The sequence below is a fragment of the Salvelinus namaycush genome, unplaced genomic scaffold, assembly GCF_016432855.1.
Source record: "Salvelinus namaycush isolate Seneca unplaced genomic scaffold, SaNama_1.0 Scaffold269, whole genome shotgun sequence".
In the NCBI taxonomy this organism is placed as follows: domain Eukaryota; kingdom Metazoa; phylum Chordata; class Actinopteri; order Salmoniformes; family Salmonidae; genus Salvelinus; species Salvelinus namaycush.
The window spans coordinates 158081-177435 of record NW_024059552.1 but is presented as its reverse complement, the minus strand read 5'-3'; the positions used below and the strand labels follow the sequence as shown (position 1 = coordinate 177435).

The window sequence follows — 19355 nt, the reverse complement described above, 5'->3', positions numbered from 1 at the left end:
ACCTATAAAGCGTTACATGGGCTTGCTCCTACCTATCTTTCCGAGTTGGTCCTGCCGTACATACCTACACGTACGCTACGGTCACAAGACGCAGGCCTCCTAATTGTCCCTAGAATTTCTAAGCAAACAGCTGGAGGCAGGGCTTTCTCCTATAGATCTCCATTTTTATGGAACGGTCTGCCTACCCATGTGAGAGACGCAGACTCGGTCTCAACCTTTAAGTCTTTACTGAAGATGTATCTCTTCAGTAGGTCATATGATTGAGTGTAGTCTGGCCCAGGAGTGTGAAGGTGAACGGAAAGGCTCTGGAGCAACGAACCGCCCTTGCTGTCTCTGCCTGGTCGGTTCCCCTCTCTCCACTGGGATTCTCTGCCTCTAACCCTATTACAGGGGCTGAGTCACTGGCTTACTGGTGCTCTTTCATGCCGTCCCTAGGAGGGGTGCGTCACTTGAGTGGGTTGAGTTACTGACGTGATCTTCCTGTCTGGGTTGGCGCCCCCCCTTGGTTTGTGCTGTGGTGGAGATCTTTGTGGGCTATACTCGGCCTTGTCTCAGGATTGTATGTTGGTGGTTGAAGATATCCCTCTAGGGGGCTGTGCTTTGGCAAAGTGGGTGGGGTTATATCCTTCCTGTTTGGCCCTGTCCGGGGGTATCATCGGATGGGGCCACAGTGTCTCCTGACCCCTCCTGTCTCAGCCTCCAGTATTTATGCTGCAGTAGTTTATGTGTCGGGGGGCTAGGGTCAGTTGGTTATATCTGGAGTACTTCTCCTGTCTTATCCAGTGTCCTGTGTGAATTTAAGTATGCTCTCTCTAATTCTCTCCTTCTCTCTTTCTTTCTCTCTCTCGGAGAACCTGAGCCCTAGGACCATACGTCAGGACTACCGGGCATGATGACTCCTTGCTGTCCCCAGTCCACCTGGCCTTGCTGCTGTTCCAGTTTCAACTGTTCTGCCTGCGGTTATGGAACTCCTACCTGTCCCAGACCTGCTGCTTTCAACTCTTAATGATCGGCTATGAAAAGCCAACTGACATTTATTCCTGATTATTATTTGACCATGCTTGTCATTTATGAACATTTTGAAAATCTTGGCTCTCTCTAATTCTCTCCTTCTCTCTTTCTTTCTCTCTCTCGGAAGACCTGAGCCCTAGGACCATACGTCATGACTACCGGGCATGATGACTCCTTGCTGTCCCCAGTCCACCTGGCCTTGCTGCTATTCCAGTTTCAACTGTTCTGCCTGCGGTTATGGAACCCCTACCTGTCCCAGACCTGCTGTTTTCAACTCTTAATCATCGGCTATGAAAAGCCAACTGACATTTATTCCTGATTATTATTTGACCATGCTTGTCACTTATGAACATTTTGAACATCTTGGCCATGTTCTGTTATAATCTCCACCCGGCACAGCCAGAAGAGGACTGGCCACCCCTCATAGCCTGGTTCCTCTCTAGGTTTCTTCCTAGGTTTTGGCCTTTCTAGGGAGTTTTTCCTAGCCACTGTGCTTCTACACCTGCATTGCTTGCTGTTTGGGGTTTTAGGCTGGGTTTCTGTACAGCACTTCGAGATATTAGCTGATGTACGAAGGGCTATATAAAATAAACTTGATTTGATAAGGAGCATTGGTGGCAAATCTGATGGCCGAATGATAAAGAACGTCTAGCCGCTCGAGAGCACCCTTACCTGCCGATCTATAAATGATGTCTCTGTAATCTAGCATGGGTAGGATGGTCACCTGAATCAGGGTTAGTTTGGATCGAGCCTTGAGGTACTCTCTTGGTGACAGGCAGTGGCTGAGACAGCAAATGTTCTGACTTCATACACTGCAGTCTTTGAGAGAAGTAGTTAGCAAACCAGGCCAAAGACCCCTCAGAGACACCAATACTCCTTAGCCGGCCCACAAGAGTGGAATGGTCTACCGTATCAAAAGCTTTGGCCAAGTCAATAAAAATAGCAGCACAACATTTCTTAGAATCAAGTGCAATGGTGACATAATTTAGGACCTTTAAGGTTGCAGTGACACATCCATAACCTGAGCGGATACCAGATTGCATACCCGAGAGAATACTATAGACATCAAGAAAGCCAGTCAGTTGATTATTGACAAGTTTTCAACACTTTTGATAAACAGGGCAAAATAGAAAAAAAATATTGGCCTATAACAGTTAGGATCAGCTTGATCTCCCCTTTAAATAAAGGACGCACCGTGGCTGCCTTCCAAGCAATGGGAACCTCCCCAGAGAGGAGACACAGGTTAAAAAGGTCAGAGCAATGGGAACCTCCCCAGAGAGTAGACACAGGTTAAAAAGGTCAGAGATAGGCTTGGCGATGATAGGGGCAGCAACCTTAAAGAAGAAAGGGTCTAAACTATCTGACCCAGCTGTTTTTTTGGGGTCAAGTTTAATTAAGGAGCTCCTTTAGCACCTCGGACTAAGTGAACGCTTTGCAGGGAAGGAGGCATGGCAGAGTCAAATAGGAATACTGACTTAATGAAGAGGTGAAAAGAGCTCAGCCATGTGCTCCTTGTCAGTAACAACCACATCATCAACATTAAAGGACATGGGCAGCTGTGAGGAGGAGGGTTTATCCTCCAGGTCTTTAACTGTTTTCCAGAACTTCCTGGGGTAAGACCGACAGAGAGAGAACTGCTACTTAAAGTAAATAACTTTGGCCATCTGGATAGCCTGGCTATCCCAGGCCTCTGCATTTGGGTGGGTGGGGTGAAATTCTCCTGCCATTTTTAGGCTCAAGAGTTTTCACACTTCACACTTCAGTGCTAATATCAGGCAGCTTCTTTCCTAGCAGCTTGGCAGCTCAGTAGCCCCATTTTATTAAGCTTTATACCTACCTAGAGATTATTGTCCTTACATTTTTGGTTTCACAAATAGGTCCAGACTGAACACTACTCACTCAGTTTTGTGCTGGATGGTATTTCCATGTTCCGCCTTGTTTCCTCTGCAGGTCTTGGTCTGTTAGAAGTTCCCTTATTGATAATCCTTGGTAGCAATAGTTCATTCAGGTAATTTTGTCCAAAATCAAGGTTCTGGGTATGGAATTGTGACTTGGAATGAAGTTTTTGATGTTGAGGTTGGTATCCTGCACAAGTCCCCGTGAAAAAAGTTTATCTACGTTTATCCAACTGTAAATCCATCTTTTTGCAGAAGAACTCAGGAGCCAATGCTCTCCGTGTCTGCTCCCTCGCTCGCTCTTATTCTGAAACTCAGAAAATATCTATTACAATAAATACAAGGGCTGTGTGCCAATAGGCTTGGATATCCACTATCCTCCTCACCTCACTCCTTTCCAAGTATCCTTTGCTTCTCTCCTTTCCTCAGCTCAGCTCATTTCCTCATCTCCTTTCCTTCATGAGCACTGAAAGGAGTTGATGATTGAATGTGATATGATGAAAACCAATGCCTTTATCTGAACTTTCCCAGTCACAGATTGAGCCTTGTCCTGGACACAAAAGTATGCTCAATGGAGAATCTCCATTGAAAGTGTTTCGTCCAGGATTACGCTTAATCTGTGTCCAAGAAACAAACTGGCCCGCAACCAAATCTCACTTAGGTTCCCAAAAACCATAGGGCTGACCCTGATGATTGATCTGACTTAGACCTTTAGCACCCATAAAAAACAAACAAACAAGAAAGTGGTTTGTCTGTACAGCAGCAAGGAGTGCTCTAACAGACCACAGCTACACAAGCAGGAAACCAACCTAATCAACAACACACATTTGAGACGATGCTGAGAGTTGTGGGACATCTGTTGTGTAAGACAATTATTTTGTTACTACATGTACTTAATAACTTAAGAAACAAATCAAATGTGTAATGTAATGAATGACCTGATCTGTTTCTAGGTCTCATTATATGCTGTCTAGGAGCTGATGGCTTGACTGAGACACTGGTGGAACTTGGACAGAATACAATCATAAACTGTTCTATTAACATAGAAAGTGCATACTGGTACATACAGCACCAACCACAGCCTCCACTGGCCATACTCCGCTCGTTCACTAGTAGTAGTCCTGCTGCTTTTTATTACAATAATAATTATAGACAGAAATATTCATTAGAAACAGGAAATAGTTTGTTCATACAGAATGTAACAGTAGATGATTGTGGCGTGTTCTACTGTGCAAAGAAAGAAGAGGGTAGATTGATATTCAGTAATGGCACCAGACTCATGACCGCTGGTAAGTGCACATTTTATTCAATGATGAATTCCTTTCAATATAACATAAATCTTTATTGAAATACATCCAATTTTGAGTATGTACACTCAAGCGTATGCAGCCCCAACATTGCATGTGTGATGCACTGTACACCAACTTAATGTACTTTAATTGTAAAGTGGCATTGTGTGGATATCACTACATACACATTTAATATAGTGATTTTTCCATGTGCATTATTGCACAGATGTTTATGCTGACTATCCCAATCAGACAAACCAGACATCCAGCTATCCAAACCAGACATCCAGCTATCCAAACCAGACATCCAGCTATCCAAACCAGACATCCAGCTATCCAAACCAGACATCCAGCTATCCAAACCAGACATCCAGCTATCCAAACCAGACATCCAGCTATCTAAACCAGACATCCAGCTATCCAAACCAGACATCCAGCTATCCAAACCAGACATCCAGCTATCCAAACCAGACATCCAGCTATCCAAACCAGACCTCCAACTGCAGGTCATCATGGGAGAACTGTCTTCTGTCCATTTACAGTGTTCTGAATGTTATTCTGATGGTTATGATCCTGGGTGAGTGAATGGAAATACGAGATTTGAAATATTTTGTAAAAAAATGTCGTTTACAGAGAATTTACGTGTTGCTTTTGTTTATCAACTTGATATTGACTTTTCCCATTTTGTTGGTTTATATTTCAGTGCTAATCTTGACCTTGCCATGTCAGAACAGGAACTCTCCTTCAAAACTAACACCAAGACGCCGAATAGACCAGAGGTAAGTTACTTTTTGTAAAGATCCTAAACAGTTGCACCAGTCTCAGCTAATTTGGGCCAATAATTTAGCTTAAAGCTGCAATATGTACTTTTAGGGCTACCCAACAAAATTCACATAGAAATGTGAGTTATAGATCTGTCATTCTCATTAAAAGCAAGTCTAAGAAGCGTTACATCTGTTCTGTGTGTGCTATTTCTATGCTTCCCATTCTTAAATTTAGTTTTTGCGTCTTTTACTTTCAGTTTTGTACACCAGCTTCTAACAGCTGAAAATACAATATTTTTGGTTATGGAAAATATATTTCACAGCGGTTTAGATGGTACAATGATTATCAACACTATGCTTGTTTGTTTTGTCACAGAAACTGAATAATTAACTATTAGAATTTTAGCACCCATAGTGCAACCTTAACAGTATAACGTGCTGAAAAGCATACCGATTTATCATTACTCTGATTGCATGCAAGTTTAAAATAAACAATGCAGTGACTATTTTTTTGTTATTACATTTACTCCCTCTTACAGCACCAAGACGATTAAATCCTGAACTTGTATCAATAATTAGTTTTGCAGTATAATGCATGATCCATAAGGGCAAGCTAAGAACATGCTTAGAAATGATTACTGTAAAATTATGGTAGTTGTGTGACATTGTTACAGTGATGACTAGAAGAGTCTACTGAATATGCATCACCCCTTTTCACTGCTAGTGTCACGTTCGTCGTATGAATCGGACCAAGGTGCAGTGTGGTATGCGTACATTCTTTATTAAAGAAAGAACACTGAACAAACTAACAAAACGAACGAAACGTGAAGCTATAGGAAATAGTGCAGACAGGCAACTAAACATAGAATAAGAACCCACAAACACCAAAGGGGAAATGGCTACCTAAATATGATCCCCAATCAGAGACAACGATAAACAGCTGCCTCTGATTGGGAAACATATCAGGCCATCATAAACATACAAAAACCCTAGACAATACAAAAACTAGCGTAATCCACCCTAGTCACACCCTGACCTAACCAAAATATAAAGAAAACAGATATCTCAGGTCAGGGCGTGACAGTACCCCCCCCCCCCCCCCCCCCCCCCCCCCCCCAAAGGTGCGGACTCCCGGCCGCAAACCTGAACCTATAGGGGAGGGTCTGGGTGGGCATCTACCCTTGGTGGCGGCTCTGGTTCTGGACTCCGCCCCCACTCTTTACGCTGAGCCCTCCGCCTTTGTAGAACCGGACCTTGGATCATCCCCGGAGGCTCCGGACTGTGGCCCGTCGTTGGACGGACTGTGGCCCGTCGTTGGAGGTTCCGGACTGGGGACCGTCGCTGGAGGCTCCGGACTGTGGCCCGTCGTTGGAGGTTCCGGACTGGGAACTGTCGCCGGAAGCTCTGGACTGGGAACTGTCGCCGGAAGCTCTGACCTGGGAACTGTCGCCGGAAGCTCTGGCCTGGGAACTGTCGCCGGAAGCTCTAGACTGTGGAAGCGCACTGGAAGCCTGATGCGCGGTGCCGGAACTGGTGGAACCGGGCTGAGGACACGCACCTCAGGGTAAGTGCGGGGAAGAGGCACAGGTCGTACTGGACTGTGGAAGCGCACTGGAGGCCTGATGCGTGGGACCGGTACAGGTGGTACCGGACTGATGACACGCACCTCAGGGCGAGTGCGGAGAGGAGGCACAGGACGTACTGGACTGTGGAGGCGCACTGGAGATCTGATGCGTGGGACCGGTACAGGTGACACCGGGCTGATGACACGCACCTCAAGACGAGTGCGGAGAGGAAGCACCACCCTTCCTGACTGGATGCTCACTCCAGCCCGGCAAGTGCGGGAAGCTAGCACAGGACGCACTGGGCTATGAATGCGCACTGGAGACCTGATGCGTGGGACCGGTACAGGTGACACCGGGCTGATGACACGCACCTCAGCACGCCCGCTCTGCAGCGCTCTCAATGCTAGCACCTCCCCCCGGAATATTGCGTCGAACTCCTCATCCGACTCCCTGACTGGCTCTGGTTCGCTCCTCGGCTCTGCCGACTGCTCCATGTGCCCCCCCAAAAAAATTATTGGGGTTTCTGTGGCTTACCTCGTTGGTATAACTCCTCGTAATATCGCCGTTCCGCTTTCGCTGCCTCTATTTCCTCCTTCGGAAGGCGATACTCCCCAGCCTACGTCCAGGGTCCTGCTCCATCCAAAATCTCATCGTATGAATCGGACCAAAGTGCAGCGTGGTATACGTACATTCTTCTTTATTAAAGAAAGAACACTGAACAAACTAACAAAACAACAAAACTAACGAAACGTGAAGCTATGTGAATAGTGCAGACAGGCAACTAAACATAGAATAAGAACCCACAAACACCAAAGGGGAAATGGCTACCTAAATATGATCCCCAATCAGAGACAACGATAAACAGCTGCCTCTGATTGGGAAACATATCAGGCCACCATAAACATACAAAAACCCTAGACAATACAAAACCCTAGACAATACAAAAACTAGCATAATCCACCCTAGTCACACCCTGACCTAACCAAAATATAAAGAAAACAGAGATATCTCAGGCCAGGGCGTGACAGCTAGTCAGTAATTATATTGTTTGTTAACGTTCCCCTACTTTGCCATGAGTTGTACTTTACTAAAATGTGACGATGTAGTGTGTCCATTTATACATGAAGGGTCAATCCAGTTGTATTGTAACTGTCTTCTATTCAGACATCCCTCAAAACTAACCTGTTAGGAGTGCTGCAAACAAGCAAACTTTATTCAGGGATTTGAGGTGAGGCTGTGGTCAAAGTCTCTGCAACGTCTCTTTAACATTTCAAGAACCGCATCAATATTATACAGGTCATATAATCTGTGCAAACTTGCACGTGTCTTTTTGTCCTTATGCGTCATCATCACTTACAGTGGTACACTACTACACAATTTGACCGGGTGCGTTTTAACTGGTTGAACAGTACCATCTACTGAAAATAGTAAGCACTGCAGGTGTTCCCACTGCATCCTGGCTACCCAACAAATGAACAAATAGTCCTGGTGATATCCTAGACAATGTATTTTCTTTCATATCTGCCAAACATGATAACCAGGGCTCGACATTATTAACACTTGTCCGCTTGGACAAGAAGAATATAGAATTAAATCACGCAAAACTCACATTATCAAACAACTCGGCTACTCAGATCAGAATTAAATCAGTTCCCTCTGCATGCAACGTGTACCACACTGTCCTCCCAATATCTGCAGAATTTATCAGAGTACAAGAGCCAATTTATGCTTGATGTGAAAATTGAGCTCCGTACTGCATTGCTGTGTGCATCCGAAGCGTTGTAACAATGCGGAGGGCTCCATTTAGCGCTGCATTGACATGATTGGTTCACTGTAAGTGGGGGCCCTCCGCATCCTGTATAAAAAAAAAACTCACTTCCTTGACAACTTCCTTCACAACAGATCTAAAAAAAAATAAAAAAAATATGTATAACAGTAACATGCAAAACAAACATAACAGCCAGAGGGATTCCACAAAGAAATTAGAAAAATAAATAAATAAAACTAATCCACATTATATCAAATCAAATACAGACATATAGCGAATGTTGTAGCGAAGGTTGTGAATGATCTTTACAACGAGGTAGGTTACAGTATCTTTTTCAGAGATGTTAGAGATCCTTAGAGTCACTCAAATTGTAATCTAAGGAGTAAAGATTCTTATAAAACTTAGTGGTAAAGTCTGATAACAACTCTCTATCCTCAGTGGTAACCCCATTAATCTTACATTTCCGAAGTGTGTTGAGTTCCCCTCTACTCTTTTCCAAATTAAAAAAGTAGCTACTGTTCTTTTCGCCTTTTTCAAGCCATTGTTTTCTGGATCTTATGAAGGCTCCTCTAGCCTTTTCCTCATACAATGTATCTAGTTGATTCTGTAAATCATTCAATTTAGCTTCCTCATTAAGATCAAGATGCTCAATCTCTATGATATCGGCAATTGTCTTAGAGAGTTCAGCTACCTCACATCTTCTTAAAGCAAGCCGTTTTCCATAAGTAATACAGGCTGAGCGGATTTTAAATTTCAGCAGTTCCCAATATTTCCCATATTCTGCATTAGATGTAGCTAAACTCCAGTAAACAGAAATTATAAATTTAAATCATGCAATAACAATGAGTTATTTAATTTCCAATAACCACCAGAGTATTTCTTACCATCATTACTGCACATTCTTACAGTCAACCATATGACTTTATGATCTGTCAGGACTGCAGGCAGTATTTTTACCTCTACAGTGTTGGGCTCAAGACTAGAGGTTATCACCCACAAGTCAATTCTTGATTGTAGAGAACGATCTCTATTACTCCATGTGTATTGTTTCTCTCCAGGGTTTTTAACTATATGTCAATTAAGTCCAGGCTTTGGCAGAACTTCACCAACTTGTTCACACCAATGTTAGGCCTATGGGGCAATCTATCAGTCTCATTAGAATAAACCTTATTCAAATCTCCACCAACTATAATCTGACTGGATGGATATTTTCTCAGAAGACTTAAGAATTTCTTCAATTTCCTCTAGAAGTAAGTTCCATATACATTACACAACACAAATAATCTCTCCATGTGGTTGTTGACCGCTACTACCCCAATGTCCATTTAGTGTCCATTTGAGTGAACAAAAATGTCCCTTTGAAATTGTGTGCTAAAATTGCAACCCCAGCTGAATGATTAGTCCTGTGGGCCAAAAAAATGACATTTCCCCACTGATTTGTCCAATAATTATAGTCCTCTTTGCATGAATGTGTTTCTTGAACAAATACAAGATCTGCGTTGCAGTCCTTACAACAACAAAAAAAAGCTTTTCTCTTCAACAGGTTGCATTGGCATTGATTGACAAACTTCAATTCCATATCTATAGAATAGAAAGACAAATCCTATGCAATCTCAACTCTACCCTCTCTATAAAAAGTCGCTTCATACTTGTATTAACAGAAGTCTTAACTTGTAAACCATAACACCACAATTCAAAACTAGAACGCTCAGTTTGCAGTGGGGAAGGAGCTACCTTGTAAACCTACCGACAGAACAAATCACCCCGGTCCTATTTCTTTTCCGTTGGCGAAAAAGGCTCTGATTCCCCTGTAGTATCCACCCTTCCCTTGATTTCGGGACTGTTGTACAAGAGGCCACAATTTTGCCTTTGCTGCTGCAGTCAAGTCCTCACCGAATCGACATGTTCTCTCTTTCAGAAATGCGCTTTCCTTTGCTTTCTTCCAAACTGCATCTCTTGCTGTGCGAAAAGCAAACTGGATGATGATCGAGCGGCTGACGATGGCGTCTTGTTTCTTCCCAATACGATGAGCGACATCCACAGCCATATATCCATATGGGAAATCCGGTGCCAGACGGTTACAGATGTCTCTTACTAAGCGCTTCACATTCTCATCCTGGTCCTCGTGAAAGAGATTTGCGTCAGTTCAAATCTGGTATCAGGATAAATAAAAAGCAAGGTCTGCTAACTTTCTTTAAAGTTGGTTACCTGCTCCCTGCCTGTTTCATTACATTATGTTTAATTACCGCAAACAATGAATGGCAAATGCAATTTTCGTATATACGGGTTCACTGTATCACCACGCAGGGTAAAGCAGAGAACTGACTGAAATTGTACAGACATCTTCTTTTATACTGTGTCAGTGGTATTTCCAACTTCAGAGTTGACCTGTCACAGTAGAGGCTTAGCGTGGTTTAGACTTGCTAGCCTATCGGTGGTGCCCAGACACAGCACTCAGGATTCAAATGTCCAGAATGTTGTTTGTGAAGATTGAACTGATTTGTTGGTTTCTACACATTCCTCAGTTCCTGTTTTCTTGTTATTCAGCATTTTTCCATCTTGTCTCAACCTTGTGGTTTACACAGTCGACACCCTAGATTAACAACAGCTTTTCTGCAGTCACGCCACGTTTTGTGATTAACATGTCCCACCTCTATAAAGGCATATATTTATGCTAAAAGAGAACAAAACCATCCCTCACACTCGGGGACACCGTAAAGCCGTAGCCCCCACCTTCTCCGGTATCGCTCTACTTCCGATAAGCGCTCTTGCATGTCTGCGATGGTCTTCTCCTGTGCAGTGCATTTCTCAGAAGTAGCAGTGTTTGCAAGTTTAAGCTCCTCGATACTCTTGTATGTATGATTCAGAGAGGTCTCGAGGTCAACTATTTTTGATGTGTTTTCGCGTATCATTTTCTCCAGACCATCGGCTCTTTCGTTTATCTTTGCAGAGACAGCATCGATTATGTTGACCCGTAGTTCGCGCAAAGACAATTCTTTGTGTCTTTTGGGGTGCAGGACTATTGACATTTTCAGAATCAACCGAATGTCCTGAATCCTCCATTTCTTCTCCCGAGGAGTCAGGTGGCGGTTTTTCTCCAATGTATGAGTGCTCAGCTAGCAACTGCCTACTCTCTTTGCTCTTTCGCACATTTTTTTCTTCCATTTCTCAAAGTTTCAGATCAAATTAGCGGTCAACTAAGCGTTCTCTAGTGTGTTTACTATAAGCCAAGTTCCGTTACATTTAAGTAAGTTTGAGAGGGATAAAAGTTAAGGTTACTCGGAGCAAGCTGAAATCTCGTCTGCACTCGCCGCCATCTTCCAACCTACCCTTCACAACAGATCGCGGAACAGCACCGAGCAGTTGAGCAGAAGTGCAAGAAGTATGAATGCCCTGACTTCTGCATAGGCTGTATTACCGTAAAGGCTGCACGGCCAATGCAGACATCAGATTGACAATGCAGCGCCTTTAATTATTGTAAACTCAACAACAACAAAAAGTTCCTGGAGTATCCTGCCTAGCCCTTGCGTGTTGATGTTCTCTGTCTCCGTAGCCAGAATGATTTTGCAGTGCATGGTGATCGAACAGGTTTCCTTTTAAACCATTATCAAAAAGTTTCTCATTCACCACAAAAACCACCTATACCACTTGACATACCTTTGTATGCCTCCTCTTCTGTATACCTACAGACACAAAGGTGAGGAGATCTTACATTCAGTTAAGTGCCTGCGCCTGCTGTCCTTTCAAATAAAAAATCCAAACATTTCAGTTGGGCAGTTAGGTTCCTGCAAGAACCCCCACCTACTTAGGAGGTTCCTCGATTAACCCCACCTACTAAATTTCTTCGATTAACTTTGAGGATCTTAGAGAAGAACCCTTGTTGAACCCCTAATTTTAAGAGTGTAGGCCTGCATTGACAGGCATAAGCGGGCTTTCAATCATGCAGTCGTGATATGCGTTTTTCTTTATCAAAGCGAGCCTAGCCGTGTGCACATTTGTTGATATTCATTGCTAGTTAGTGAGTTGTTTGCCCAGTTATAGCCCATTTTGGGTCTTCAATCAAAATCCTGGAAAAGTCCTGGTGTGTGCCAGGAGGGCGTAGCCAGAAGAGAGAGAGTGAGACATTTGTGCAGCAGGTAAAATAATGATATACAACCGACTAACTAGTTAATTGAAAACATTATATGTAGTTTGCCTGGTTTTCTCGCTTGTTAACAATGCATGTATTAATGTCATTGTCATGTCCTAAAATAACTTTCCACTGGCTCTCGCAAATGGCCGGAACGCAGTTGATACTGGTGCACGGTTGATGTTGATGAAACCAATGCTGCATACTCAGGTTATAAAAACATCTCTCAAGCGCTAAAAATTGGGTAGGATTCTCTATTCAATATTGGACATGTAATTCTGACAAAGTTTTTAAAATATTCTTAGAACAGCCTAATTGACAAGTAACTCCTATGCTGTCAAGAACTCCCCTGAACACTGAATATTTTAACCTTACAAATAGATAAACATCTCATCTGGTTACCTTGTCCACCTTGAACAGAGGTTATCCAAAGCTGTGGATTGTTTGAATGTATTTTCCTCTGTATCTGGTTTGACTTTAAATGTAAAAACAATTGTGATTTATTTGCATTAAAGGCTATATGTAATGATTTGGTTGATATTGCTGTTATTCCCATAAAAATTTTAATACATACCTGGGAATTAAGATATGTAAAAACCAAACAAAGGGCGCATTGAATTTTAATCCCACCACTGATAATGTTAAGAGGTTTGATGCTTGGTTGTCTTTAAATGGTCGTGTATTGCTGTCCAAAAAATTTAAGGATTATCAAGACTAGTATATACTGCAATGGCATTGGATGTTCCCAAAGCAACAATTAAAGAAGTAGACTGGGTGGTTTAAATGAGTTTGGTACATCCTATTATCTTTAAGACTAGAAGGATCAAGAATTACTGTCACACCCTGACCTTAGAGATCTGTTTTATTTCTCTATTTGGTTAGGTCAGGGTGTGATGTGGGGTGGGCATTCTATGTTCTATGTTTTGTATTTCTTTGTGTTTGGCCGGGGTGTGGTTCTCAATCAGAGGCAGCTGTCTATCGTTGTCTCTGATTGAGAACCATACTTAGGTATCTCCTTTTTCCCCCTGTGTTTGTGGGAAGTTAACTTTGTTTGAGGCATTGTGCCCTAAGCTTCACGGTTTGTTTTTGTATTGTTTATTGTTTTGTCGGCGTCATTTCAAATAAAAGAGAAAATGTACGCTCACGACGCTGCACCTTGACAATTACATCCAATTTAAGGATAGGATTTGAAATATCATTCCAAATCTTTTTACAAAGGTTGGTGGCATTGCATTTCTCCTAAAATGTAACAGAGCTAAATATAATTCCCCTTAAATTAAACGGCGAAGGAGTACGCCATCGTTGTTGATGCAATAGCTACATGCCTTATAAGACGTATACAGGGAAATTACAATCTTCAGAGGAATGTGGAATTCAGTTTCAGCTTCCTATTAGATGGTTTATGCGTTAAGGATAAAAAGTGCACTAATAATTATATTAGGAAGATGAGTACCGAGCCTCCTTTTCCTCCTGCAAAAGTATACTGGAATTATAGAATTGGAATGCGGTATGGAACTTAAAGGAGAACATATTGTGTCAATAACGAAGTCCGTGAAGTGTCTTTAAAAAAAGTATTAATTTAATATATCCAGTAAACTAGGTACTGACAATTTCAAATTGATATCGATGAAGTGTGTGTTTTGTCAAATTGAGAATGAAACCACAAGTCATGTGTTTTTTGAATGTACTTGCAGTAAGATCTTTTGGATGGATGTACATTTATCTTTTAGATCAACTGGTGCTAGGGTTCGTCTTGATGGTAAAGGTGTTTTACTTTTGTTTCATGATTTATATCAGATTAAAGAATATACAATGAATCTGCATGTGTCACATGTATTGACGCTGGAGAGACGAAGCAGGTAGGGAAGAGCGGGAGCAGACGTGACAGCATGGTAAATATTATTTACAGTACATACATGCAAGTGGGCAAAAAACCCAACGTTCTTTTTTTTATTGAACTCGAATTTTATTTTGAAGTGGTGCATAATCTGAAAAACTGTAAAGCAAACGAACCCTAATTGCCTGTGAAACCTTGTACATTTTTGTTTACTTATGTATACCCCGTGTGTAAAGTTTCTGTGTTATTTGGTAGATTTTTTGTAAGATGTTTGTATATTGTGTTATAATTGTTAATAATAAAAATATATATATTTTTTTTTAAATACCTCGCCCACCTTAGCCATTTGATCCCTGGTTCATTGAGTGAGGGAATTATTTTATAAAGACAATGTTTTTGCTTGTAATTGTAATGTTGCAGGGATGCCAATCATCCTCCTGGGGATTCCAGGAGAGCTACTGGATGTGCAGGCTTTTGTTTCAGCCTTGCTCGAACACACCACATTGTAAAACATCAGCTGCTCAACAGGACCTTGATAAGCTGGTGTGTTCGAGCAGGTAGTGTTTGAACAGGGTTGGATCAAAAGCCTGCACACCCAGAAGCTCTCCAGATGGAGGTTGATGGACCACATGTGTTACACAGTAGCCCATCAGTGTAGTATTTTACTTTGTGGGGGGTTGAGTGTCTTGCTCAAGGCCACAATGGCAGGATATACTGTATAATACATGGGATCAGAGACCAGAAGCCTTCCATTGTCAATACCAGTGAAATAATGAATGTTATTTTGTGAAGTGGTTCCATGCATCATACAACACAGTTTTCAGTCACCTTTTTGGCCCATGGCGTTACAGACCTTTTTGGGGGGGACAAGTGACTTGTTCCTCCATATATTTACATATTCTTAAATCCATTCCTTTACTTAGATTTGTGTGTATTGGGTATATGTTGTGAAATTGTTAGATATTACTTGTTACATATTACTGCACTGTCGGGGCCTAGAAACGCACGCATTTGCTACATCCGCAATAACATTTGCTAAACACGTGTATGTGACCGATACAATTTGATTTGATATGATTTGAGCCTTCAGACAAGTAAAAAATGGTTACTGTCAAGCCCTGATAACACACAAGGGGTGAAGTCTACCTTCGGTCACTTCGGTGATTCTAAAATTACTAGATGAAGGCTTTGAAAAACGTGGAAGGGAAATATATTTCTGTGTTGTAATTAATCATTGGACAGTAACGAAAATGTCTGTTATTAATGATTAAATCCATAATTTCATTTAAAAAACATGCTGTGTTGCCCCTCCAATTTCTGTCTACCGAACAAATGTAACTATTCTTACAGTAGTATGTAAGAAGTGTTTTGTAAGGGAGGTCCCTGTTATCTCAATGTTGATAGGCCTGTATTAGTGGTGCGCGGGTCAGTTGTTTGTTCACCCGCACCCACGCAATTTAATAACCCATCTGCAACCGCCCGACTATATGTGATAAAGTGAAAATATGAGGTCCTCACCCAACCCAAACCCGCTAAAATAGAAAATGCGTGTATGCTACAGTCAGAGACCGCAGAATGATTTTTTTGACAGGGGTTGCAGGATTTGGTTGTTGTTGCCTGATTTTATATATGTTTCTGCTTATCATTTCCGACATTTTGGTAGGCTATTTGTAAGTCAACTTGTCTGTAATTAGATACTTGCAGCTTCTCTTCTGTCATTCTCCACTCCTGTTCTCTAGTCAAAATGTAGCCTATGTGTGTAGGCCTATAATTTTACTGCAATAAATGCTTAATTCTGCAGTAGGAGTTAATAATACAGCTATGTGTGAGGTTATAGACCTACAGTAAGTGTCCAGATATCAGTTTCCATTTAACCCATCTGAACAGTAGGCTACAGTTCCCTTGATGTGCCATAGGCTTATTTGAAATCCCTGTGTTGTGACTGGTGAGTTTGTATATCACCTCACAATCATCACACATAACACGGCAGCACTGATATCATCCTCTTTTACCACTTCAGCAAATCTTTACCAAACATTAGACTACTGTTCTGTCTCTTCCATCTCTACTACTTTTATGTTCAACTGTCCATTTCGCAGCTTTTCTCTTATTGAATTAAACATGGCCCTTTTTGTTTTCTTGGATCAACAACTGTTTCTGCCCTTTGCAAAAGCATTAGGCATGTATGTTATTTGGCATGCTTGGCACACATATAGTTATTTAAGCCTTGGACTTCGCACTAATGCCAGGTAGCCTTAAAACCCCCTCGAGTATATTCAAAATAACATAACAAAAACATCCCTATCAAAATCCCTCAATTTAAGCTACAGATATAATAAAACATTGCGTGGGCTGCGTCGCAATCGACCACTCCGCCTATGTCGCCCTTCCGCAGCTGTGGTGGGAAGTGGCAGAGCTATACGCTGTTTGTCAGACCATGAGACATCCCGAGAATCGGTCATCTCACCAAAGCTTCTGTAGCATCCGAACGGTTTGGCCTAGAAAACTAATATGATCACTCTATAGAAAGGGGAGACTCTCATGAACACTATGGAGTTCTTCGTTTTGTCATGGGACTGGTCTAAAGGTAAGCCACTGGTTTAAAGGTAACCCACTGGTCTAAAGGTAACCCACTGGTTTAAAGGTAACCCACTGGTCTAAAGGTAACCCACTGGTTTAAAGGTAACCCACTGGTCTAAAGGTACACATGAATGGAAGTATGGAGGTAGTTTTGTTCCAACAGAAATACGGGGTTAAATATGTGTAAAAATATATAGCGAGATATATTTCCTGAGCTTTCTTATATCTCTTAGATATAGGACAGACACTTCAAAAACGTATTCCTTATGATTTATTTTTTGACTGTCTTTTTTGTTGTTGACATTTATCAATGCGTTTCTATGGGCTATAGCAGTAAAGGCCAGATGGACTATATTTTTTATACCTAAAGGGGTCCTACAATTCAAAATCAAATAGCTAAATGATCCATGGTATGACCTTCTTAAAACAATTCCATATTTCAGACTTTTAAAAATGTAATAATGAAAAAAAAACTGAAATGTAGCTAATAATTTGTGACATTTTTAAAGGTATTTTTTCTTTTTACTAAACCCTCCCGTCACCCACCCGCACTTCATCCAGACAATATGTAATGACCTTAAAGCCACCCTTCCCAAGGATATAAACGCAGCGACTGCAGGTTATGAGTCTACCTCCGCATCGCTAAACTGTACTGCAAGCAGACTGCTGTACGTCTGTTACCTGCATTACCTTCAGTTACCACAGTTACAAGTAACACCATGCAGACCGCATCTTTTAGCTAGTTTAAATCTTAGAAACAAAGAGTAGGTCTGTATTGTTTTTGTTGCTTTACAAAGTCATTTTAATGCACAGTAAATTAACAGTTTCTTAGGTTATGATTGGTTGCTCAGCCTCCTTTTCATGTTCAGCCAGGCCACTGTGTTTATAACCCTGCTAGTCTCGTTCCCAACCATAACATGCTCTATCACTACTCCACAGGTGCTGGTTACCGGTTTGTGTGATCCTGTTGATTGGACCCCAAGGTATTCATTTCAAATAGTCACTTAGTATTGTAGTGTCAGATGGATTAATTGGAGGCACATTTTTATGTCTCTGTTTTTATGTCTCTGTTCTGAAGTCTCTTCGCAGGTCAACGTTGAAGGCTTCAAGGGAGATAATGTTATCTTGCCTTGCACATACATTGAGAAGGCGCTTAAAAATTTAAACATTTTTTGGGAAACCGCAGATGATGTGAATGTCTACAGTATTATTGATGGAAAAGCAGATTTGGCCAAGCAAAACTCTCTGTTCATCAACAGAACCAGTATGTTCTCTGATGAGTGGACAAAAGGCAACTTTTCTCTCCTACTGACTGACCTCAATGACTCTGATAGTGGGAGTTATTTATGTTTCATACCAACAGAGGACGTTCTTTGTCAAGTGGAACTTTCTGTTCAAGGTTTGCATTACAACCAAGTGTAACAGCCTCTTTTATCTATACAGTATTGGAATTTCCATTAACATTTTTAAGAAGTTGATGATACAGTATGATAACACTATAAAAATGTCCCTCTTTATTTTACAGAGAAACCTACACAGAGCAGCAGCGTGAGCCTCAGAGGACAGAACCTCAGCCTCTTCCTGTTTCTCCTCCTCAGTCAAATGCTCTACCTTCTTTGACCCACAGCATAGAAATTGGTCATTGTGCCATTTTATGTGGCTTTGTTTTGCAACTTCTGTGTGTTCAATCGTCTGAAATATCTTTTCTCTCTATATGTATGAAATATGAAACTGCAAATATAGGCTACCACTTGTTAGAACTCTTTATAGACGTGATGAGTAAATGCATAACACTTTTTTAAACCTGGGTAATCTGTGAAATCAAAAGAGGAATACATTTGAAATAGGATTGGAATAGGGTTAAAATAGTGTTGAAATAAGATTGAAATAGGTTTGAAATAGGGTTGAAATAGGATTGAAATAGGGTTGAAATGGGATTGAAATAGGGTTGAAATAGGGTTGAAATAGGGTTGAAATAGGGTTGAAATAAGATTGAAATAGGGTTGAAATAGGATTGTGTAGTGTGTCGCTCCTGTCAATACAGCTTCAATTACAAGGCTATTAAAGTATTACACAGCCAATTGACAGTCATTTTGGTGAGAACTTGAGATTGAACACAATCGTGTGGTGTTTTTTGTTGTTTCAATTAGCTTTTTCTTTTACTAAGACATTTTCTTTAAGTTAAAGTAAACGTTCACTTCCTCAATACTCTGGAATAAAGTCTGTTGCTATTCCTTTTTGCAAACTATAGTTTGATCATGTGGTTGCACACTCCGTTCAGTCTCATCACTCACTGCTCACCGGTGGTGCCTGTCCATTCTGTAAGACCATTATTATGAATTTGCTTATTTATTTTACATTCATTTTACAATGAATGAAGTAAGTGTGTCTTCTGTTCTAAAATGTATTTAGAATGACTGAAAAGCTCAGCTCTGGTGACTTTTCAAAAGGACATTCTACTTCTAAATGAATGAAAATAAAATTATACTGACACCATCTAAAATATAATTTCCACCT

General features: G+C 41.4%; 2 protein-coding genes across 2 annotated transcripts in view; one reads left to right on the top strand and one right to left on the bottom strand.

Moving 5' to 3' along the window:
• Positions 1-3522, bottom strand: part of LOC120039379 (sentrin-specific protease 7-like) — an 80265-nt gene extending 76743 nt beyond the window's left edge. The window contains exons 1-2 of the mRNA XM_038984809.1: positions 3293-3522; positions 2911-3213 (exon numbers count right to left, since the gene is read on the bottom strand). The gene's annotated coding sequence lies outside the window, so the exon portion shown is untranslated. The remainder of the gene's footprint in view (positions 1-2910; positions 3214-3292) is intronic.
• A 92-nt stretch (positions 3523-3614) lies between these two features.
• On the top strand, positions 3615-18741 carry LOC120039380. Its single transcript, XM_038984814.1, has 7 exons — positions 3615-3769; positions 3860-4195; positions 4422-4772; positions 4899-4974; positions 17778-17821; positions 17917-18237; positions 18364-18741. Exons 1-7 carry the CDS (start codon positions 3742-3744, stop codon positions 18456-18458), a joined length of 1251 nt encoding a protein of 416 aa, XP_038840742.1. The 5' UTR covers positions 3615-3741; the 3' UTR covers positions 18459-18741.
• Positions 18742-19355: the final 614 nt, after the last annotated feature.